Here is an 8,442-nt window from a genome sequence, read left to right on the forward strand (position 1 = left end):
TGAGGGATTGGATGCTAAATAGTATTCCAACCAGTGATGCACACTAACCCAGTTTTCAAGAACGAATACTCTATCAAATATCAAATCTTTCAACGAACGAATATTCTAGTATTCGTTGAAATTTTTTGACGGCCCAGAAACTTCCGCATTGCGTCTGCGCTTTTCGCATGGGACACCTTCGCATCCGTGGCAGCTACAGCCGTCGAGCAAGTAACATGCCGTCGGGGAAGATTTTCCCGCATTGAGCTCGTAGCCGAGCCATTGAACTCGAGCTTCGTCTCGCAGAGTTTGCATTCAACTTTTGCGCCTCCATCAACTTTCTCGGAGTGCTCCTCAACGGAGCTGCTACGACCAGCTGTGCCAGAAGCTATCACAAAAAACGAACTGGATGTCCAGGCGGTTCTTCAAAGTGAAAGAGGGGGGTGAGTTGGACCGAACTAAAGTAGTAAAGAAGAAGGCAATATGGGTTCCCACTTCGCAACAGTACAGTGCACGCACTGTACTTGTACAACTACACGTGTCCTTTGCAACTGTACTACAGTGCCGGCACTGTATTGTTACTACTACTAACTGTTTGGCGCGCGCTCACACAGGCTGGATTCGTCGTCAAGTACACGTACGGTAACCGCTGTACTGTAATCTGTAGCAGCGGCCCTAGCTCTACTGCTGTTAGCGCAGGGTCCACATGTACTCGTACAAAACTAGCATGCATGCCACACATAGAACATGATTGTACAGCTCTTCGAACGAACTTTATTACTATTCGACTATTCGTGTGCATCACTGGTCATTCGTAACATTTTGGCGGAAAAGAAGTTTGAGAATTTCTGTCACTTACCTGCCTGCAGCTGCTTGGCGTCCTTCATAGAGAGTCAGAAAAAACAGAGGCACAAATCACACATATTTGTTTAACATGTTCTCTCTCTCTCTCTCTCTCTCTCTCTCTCTCTCTCTCTCTCTCTCTCTCTCTCTCTCTCTGTCTCTCTCTGTCTCTCTCTCTCTCTCTCTCTCTCTCTCTCTCTTCCTTAGTTCCGTATCGTATTTTCCGGAACATAAGCCACGATTTAAGCACTCGTAATCCCCCCCCAAAATAAATGTCGGTGTGGCTTCTACTACCAAGGTGAAATGAACTGTGATATACAGGATAGATGTTGGTTATTCGTGACAAAAATGACAGGACAAAGATGACAGAACAAAGATGAACCTAGAGCAGTAGAGGCAACGAGATGAACAAGGAACTCACGGCACAAAGTAAGCGCGAATTTTCTGGTTTCAGACCTTGTATTTTTTTGGAAAATACCAGGGCATTTCAATTTAGCACGGGGCACGCGGGATGGGCATAAAAAAGTGCATGGACCTCAGCTTTTCAGAGCAGTAAGAATTGTGAAAATCGGTTGAGTTTGAGCAAGAAGCTGAAAAAAATGCTAGATTGAGTTGTTGTGGCGTTTCCAAGGCATGATAGGAGAGTTTGGAAAGGACATGGAAGTGGCCCTGATGTGCCTATGGAGCTGAGAGTTGTCAGGATGGATTTGTTTGAAATTGTAACATGCATTATACAGTATGACAGGATATACAGGCAGGAGCTGTATAGGCTGAATTTTAATGGGGCAGAAAAGGATTTTGGCCTGCGGATGCTGAAATTTAAACCGTGCTGATAATTTGTAGACTTACAGTATCCAGTGTCCAGTATCACAGTAGTAGATATCAAACTCAACTCACTTACTAAAGCCACAAGTCGCCAAGATACTCAAGACAAGATGCAAACTGGAATAATTCACTGCAGCTGGTTGTCGTCGCAGTGATTTCCAAGTGTCCATTGTACACAGCACGTTCAACATAGTGCTTGCATTTAGCTCCAACTCTGGCAACAGAGCGACAGGCGAAGCCCTATCCATTTATCAGCTGGGCCGTGCGGATGCGACTTTGCGTTTGACATGGGAGTGGCTACACATTTCCCCTGTTACTAGTGGAGCAGTTATGCCGCGCCCATCATCATCATCCTAACCCCAGTTGTCGTTCAGGACTGTACATGTTCGTCGTATCTGTGTTGAAAGAGCAGCGGTTGTTACTGCTGGGCAGACGAGATGGCCCATCCGCTACGCGGGCCATACCGCATGGGAATCATTGTAATGTCACGGTTCGCGAGTTGCGCGGACGTTGTGCTTGGCAATTTGGCCAAAACAGTTCGTTAGAAATCGTGGCCACTGGTATCAGAAATCTCGGGGGTAGTTCCGAATTCACCCCGCGTCTCCAGAGCAGACTTGATAGCGTAGCTGATCATCCGGAAGACCATTTATTAGTCGGGATGGTACTTGTTCATCGGATCACTGTTGGCAGAGCAGCTGTTGCTACCGCTGAGGGGACGAGACGCCCCAGCTGCTGCGCGGGCGTGCCGTGGGGAACATTCGACATACCAGGTAACCAACGGAGAGCAGTTTTCAATGCCTCCGAATTCTGACTACCGACTACAAGGTGCATTGGTGCACCCTGCCCCGCAGGTTCTGACACCACTGTCGCCTGTGGGTGACATCGAATAGCGGCAGCAAATTGCTTTCTGTTGATATGGTTGGTCATTACTCACTACCTACCCTCGCCCCGCAGGGGGCAAGTCATGGTTGCCGGGTGCACGCACGCATTCATGCCGACGTATCTGTGCCTGCCATGCTATTCTTTCGGTCAGGCATATGTTGAACAAAAAATGCCTGCCTGCTCCTTTTGAGGCCCGATCAGTGCATTACGGCTTGTGCTTCCATTTGCTCCGCACTCACCACCGGCCTATGAACTCGCTGGTCAACGCTTTGTTCTGGAGTCTAGTTTTGTTTGCATTGAGCACCTCATTAACAAATTCATTCGCGCGGCGGCGGACCGCGTCAACTCTATGGCTCGCTGGCCGAGAGTGAGATGGCCCCTCGGTGTGGTGATAAGACGCGGTATATCTTGACGCTGTGCACATAACATTGCCTCGTCAGGACTGCAGTATGCTCGCTGATAGCGTGGGCAACCCACCCTGTCCTGGATTGACCATCAGTCTACTACCGTCACCTCGTTCGGTGTTACTTGGGCCCTTCTCTTTTTGGGGAAACTTGGCCAACAAACGCAATGTGCTCAAAGGCTCGCTGACAATGATGTGCAAGTTTGCGCCAACAACCATCACGCGTCCCACCAAGATAAATCGGGCAAAAGGAAAGTGCTCTATGGCTTGAATCCCCAGCTTGCACGTGCATACGCACCAGATGCGATCTGGAGGCGCATTATGCATGGCTCAACGCCGGGCAGGCTAGTAGCCAATAAAATGAGCTAACCTGTAACTGAAGGCCAACGTTTGGGCTTTCCCAGGCCAGTATCAGTGTTAGTGATTGGTATGTGGGCTCACGCGAGCAGCTTGTGGTGGTCTGCGGGCGTATATTTTCTGTCACATGAATGCGAGGCGGTCGAGAGAATGCTGGTGCGTGCTTATGAGCGTGTGTGCATGGTGGTGGTGGTGTGTGTGTGTGTGTGCGACTGTGCGTGTCGGTGTGTGTGTGTGGGCGTTTTGGCGAGCTTGTACCGGGACCGTGTACCCTGGTCCAGCGCCGGGTGAGCCTGGTAATCCACCCAGTTGGGCGGCGCTTGGACCCGGTTGAAAATATAGTACCGGGTCAACTGTGACCCGGTTGGTACTTTACACTTTCGAACTTTGAAAGGACTGACTACATGGCTTGTATGTGTCAGATACTTCTTCTTCTTATTCCTGTCCTCTCTTTTCTAAATGCGGCTTATCCATCCGCCTTTATATCATTGGGCCTGGTTCCCGTTTATTGTCCGAATTAAAATAAACCAACCAACCAGTTAGCATGTGACTCGGCTGGTGAGACAGCGCCAGGTATATGTGTACCCGGTTCCGACCCGGTTGAAATGGTTGCGCCAGGTACACGTGTACCCGGCTGTCCTACCATCCTAGAGCAGACACTGGGACCGTGTAGAGCAATTGATGAGGTAGCGGCGGCATCATATGATTATGCATAGGTATAATGCTGAGGGTACAAATACACCTTCCGTAGTGGGGGTGCCATGCCTTCTAGGTTTATTACTTTTTTGGGTGCAAGCGGGCATCATATTGTATGCGTGTGGTGTTACGCCTAATGCCAGGCAGTTGTGTGAGTTCTTGGCATCGGTGGTCGTTCATTTGCCCTCGCTGGTGCTTGTACTGCAGTGATAGCTTCTGCTTGATGTAGCACCTGTGCGTACTGCACCTAACGTCTTGCACCAGTGTCGCACTAACTCTGGAGCAGGCGTAGCTCTTTTCTGCGAGATCCCTGCAAGCCGTTTATACGAGAGTTTCCCTCAGGAGTTGGTGTTTATTTTGATCAGCTCCTTTGCCAGGTCCTCTGTGAGCTTCAGAGTGTGTTTGCCGGATTGATCTCGCATTCTGGAGATGTCGATATGATCTGTAGTTTCTTCGTCGGTGATTTGCTGGTGATAACTCTTCACAAGGCGCTGTACAGTGCGAGTCCTCAAATTCAAGTTAGCGATGCGCTTTTTTAGCTTTTTATGGACTGGACCGGAGGTTGCAACCTTTTATTGCGGTGACGGAAGTGTACGTCGGTGGCAGCTCCAGTCAAAAAGATTCAAACGAACCGATCACAACTTCTGTGGTGGTTTGTGCTGCCATGTTGTCGGATGCAATGGTCTGTGGTTATGTTCGGATGGTGAATCGGTGGTTCCATGCGGTATGACACAGGCAGAACACCGAAAAATCTAGTGCGAAGATAAGCGCCAATTGCAACTTGGCGGACCAAGTATTAGCAAACGTCACTTGTCTAGTGAGAAAGTGCCTTGCCTTCGTACACCGTATATTCACCATCATACTTTATTCAAACAGGAGTGCGTGAAACATTTGGAAACTTGAGAAGAGTCACAAAAGCAGGCACAATTTACTGTGCATTCTCCGTATCCTTGTTGAAATCGCACGCACTGGATTAAAAAAACCACTCGTTGTGGTCATTACGAGTAGATCCCTCCGAACTCATCAAACACCAGTGTGCTTCGCGTGGTCAGGATGGGATTCTAACACAGTTTCCTCATTCGTCTTGCCGTTTCACAGCTTGCAAATGGTCCCAATTACCACATACACTTGGCGTCTGGTTGATCAAATGCAGTGGTACCCTACAAAGCCGGCCGGCACCAAATTTAGCGCTTGGGGCACAGAATAGGATATAGTTTAGGTCGAGTGCTGCATTCATCCCCATCCCCCCCCCCCCCCCCCACATATATCCACAACCATGCAGTGGCGTGTCCAGGATTTGGATGAGGGGGTCGCGGCCGGGGGAGATGACATGGTGCACATGACTGTAATGATGTATGTCACGCACCTAGCTATCCAACATTACAAAATGATTACATGCCAGGTATTTCTTCCAGACCTACACTATACAGATTAAAGTATCTCATGCTCAGTTACTACAGTGCGTATCGGTTATAGCGTGGTCGAGTAAAAGAATATACTACTTACAAGAATGAACTCTCATATTTTCATTATCATAACATGGGTTCAACTTTCAAGTGAACATTAGTTCTTACTTCCTCCGCATCATTAAAATTGCCGCTTCCCAGAGCGATTTTTCGAATATATTTTGTCCACTCGAAGGGCAAAGAAATCAGCTAGAAATTGAGGCAGGGCATTGTCGACGGACCAAGCTTTAGTCTGTGGCCTCCCGCTTCGCTGCACTTGCAGCTAAGGTCGACGTCTTCATCAGAGTTTGGGGCAGGCCCTTCAGCACTCAACAATGTGCTGAACAAGACGCGCGTTCAAATTCAGGTAAAGAAACTTCGTTTTCAAGCGATCCATGCCTCCAGGTGGCAGGCGATGAAGGCAAGCTAGCATTTTTCAAGTGCACTACAACGACCATCCAGCGGGATAGGGTAAGTAGTTCCGCAACTTCTTTCCCTGGCAATGGCTTCACTAATTTTGTTGGTGTTTTCAGACCTGCTACCTTTGTAGCAACATGCGCCACAAGTAGCGCATTTTAGGAATTTGAGAAAACTCTTTGTTCTTGCCATCGTCAACTTCAGCATTTCGTATCCAGGAGAGATACCAGGATTCTTATACCCGAGCTTGCAGTCTTGATTAAGAGCCACGCGAACGGTATGGGACGGCACGAACTGCAGAAAAACGATATGCGCTCTGGGGCGGAAGAGTGCGGAGCGCGATGAATTTGCTTGGTGCGGAAGAGAGCTCCAACGAAGTCCGAGACCACCACGGCTTCAGTAACAAGTAGACATTGCGCAGGAAGGGTGGCACCAATGCTCGAACACAGAAAACAGCGATTCCGATAGTCTGACTAGTATGTATGATGACCATCCTGTACTGGCACCTCCGCGTCGGGCGGAATGTCAGCCCGCTCCGAACTGGACTGGCAACCACTTGATCACTCCCACTGTTTCCTGTTGGAACAGGAATCGCGCCGTCGCAAGAACGCTTTGCAAAATCCATCAAGGCTCTGTTGGCCAGAGCTTGTCTTCTTTGGTCCATGGATGTCGCTGAGACTTCGCAGAAAAGTCTTCAAGTCAACCAATTCGCGATTCGAATCTGGAGGGGATCATCCTCCAAACTTAGTTGTACAACGTTGCGAAAAGAGGCGCTTGACGATCACAAGCTTTGTTTTTGTCCCACTTGGGCAGCGCTGCGTTCAGCACATCACTGCACGCCTTTCTCAAGACGCATCGAGCGTGTCCTGGAATCTGTACAAAAGCATAGAGCTCGTACAGAGTCGATCATTTCTTTCGCAGTGCAATCAATGCCGCTCACACACCGACGGTCTGTGCAACCGGTTTTGGACGCTGCTTCCCACCGCGTAGAGTCTACCGCCTGTGCACATGGTGCATGTAGCAGCCTGGTGTTTTTTCAAACCCAGGTCGAAATGTTTTGAAGGGGGTGGGAGCGTGCCCCCCCCCCCGTAAACCCGACAATGCTATGTGATAGGGACCATTAGCAAGCCGTGAAACTGCAACGCGAAGGGGGGGCTGGGTTAGAGTCCCGGCCTGACCACGCGAAACATACTCGTGTTTGACGAGTTCGGAGGGGTCTACTCGCCATGACCGCAACAAGTGGGTTTTAGTCAAGTACGTGCGAATTCAACCATGAAGCGGAGTATAGCACCGTAAATCGCGCCTCGTTTGGTCTTTGCGATTTTCTTCAAATTTCGAAAAATGCCTCACCCATTCTTGTTGGAATAAATACGATGGCGAAACGTACCAAACAACCAGTAGGACCATTGATTTTGGCATAGCCGTTACTAACATGACACAGAACAGGATCGAGGGTAACCACAGTGCCAACATTTATGCTTGTTCAAGACAAACTTCAGCTTGCTCGTTCATTTATGTTTTGGCATGGACCTCGTGAACACAACCCTTTGCTGCACCCATCCATCGGCGATGTGGCTGTCATGGGGTTTCTTTCACTTTCATTCGGGTAAAAGTCAGTCAGGCTGAGAATTGTTCTCAAGAAGAAGTTCGCAAAAATAATTGCCAGTAAAAATATCAGAAAACTGTTTGAAACTGGAAAGCAGCCGACTCGCGTAGACGGGTTGTGAACGCGAGAAGCTAATTCTCAATCACGTCGTGTTTCACGTGCGTTCCGTTGAACTCGTTCCTGTTGACGTTTCACGGCTTGCTAATGGTCCCTAATAGTTTTCCCAGCCCCCCCCCCCCCCCCCCCCCGTTCAATCTCAGGTTGGCTATGACCATGGAGACAATATCGTTATTTCGTACTCGGACCCCTCCCCCCACTCTGAAACGAACGCAGCTTGCTATGCTGGACGACGATAATCGCATGCATGTACAAGTACAATGTACAGTGTCGGTCGAGTTGTGATTTTGGCTCACACCCGCATCCCCCCCCCCCTCCCACTCCAAAACGAATGATGCTCTCGTTTCAGAGACGACAAAAAAACTTTTGCGACGACCCCTAACGAAAACTGTACAAGCTCACGCGCCCACAGACTCGTAGTACATGCCTCGTACGGTAGGACTCGTCATCTCCAGAAAAGTCAACAAAATGAAACATTCCGCCATGGCCAGACCAAGCGGAGTTACACTCTCTCGTGTTTATGTACTCTTGATCTCATGGACAGCTGTCCAAATGTAGGACATGATGGTGGGAGGTGCACCTCGCGTGACACCTAGTCACTGCATAGTTCAACCAATCAAATGTACGACACGCTGTAATGTTTACTGTAGACATCTAAATTTAGGGTTCACGGATTGGCATGCTAGCGTCGCCAGCTACATCATGCACGTGACAGGCGCGTGCATATACTGTACCACACAATCGGTCAGTGCTTAAATCGCATTTTACCATCAATATCACTCACTTTCAACTCTACGGGATTCATTACGGTTGGCTCAAACTGCCTGAATTTTTGAATCCACACGCACGAAAGACGTTCCAAGACTTCCACC

General features: G+C 49.0%; 1 protein-coding gene across 3 annotated transcripts in view; it reads right to left on the bottom strand.

Annotated features, from left to right (window-relative positions):
- LOC135823889 (uncharacterized) overlaps nucleotides 1-8,442 on the bottom strand; it is a 90,919-nt gene that overhangs the window by 12,873 nt on the left and 69,604 nt on the right. For all 3 annotated transcript variants that reach the window (XM_065336756.1, XM_065336755.1, XM_065336758.1), the window contains one exon: nucleotides 839-860. In XM_065336756.1, coding sequence (XP_065192828.1) covers nucleotides 839-860 — 22 coding nt within the window. The remainder of the gene's footprint in view (nucleotides 1-838; nucleotides 861-8,442) is intronic.

This window comes from Sycon ciliatum, chromosome 8 (assembly GCF_964019385.1).
Source record: "Sycon ciliatum chromosome 8, ocSycCili1.1, whole genome shotgun sequence".
NCBI lineage: Eukaryota > Metazoa > Porifera > Calcarea > Leucosolenida > Sycettidae > Sycon > Sycon ciliatum.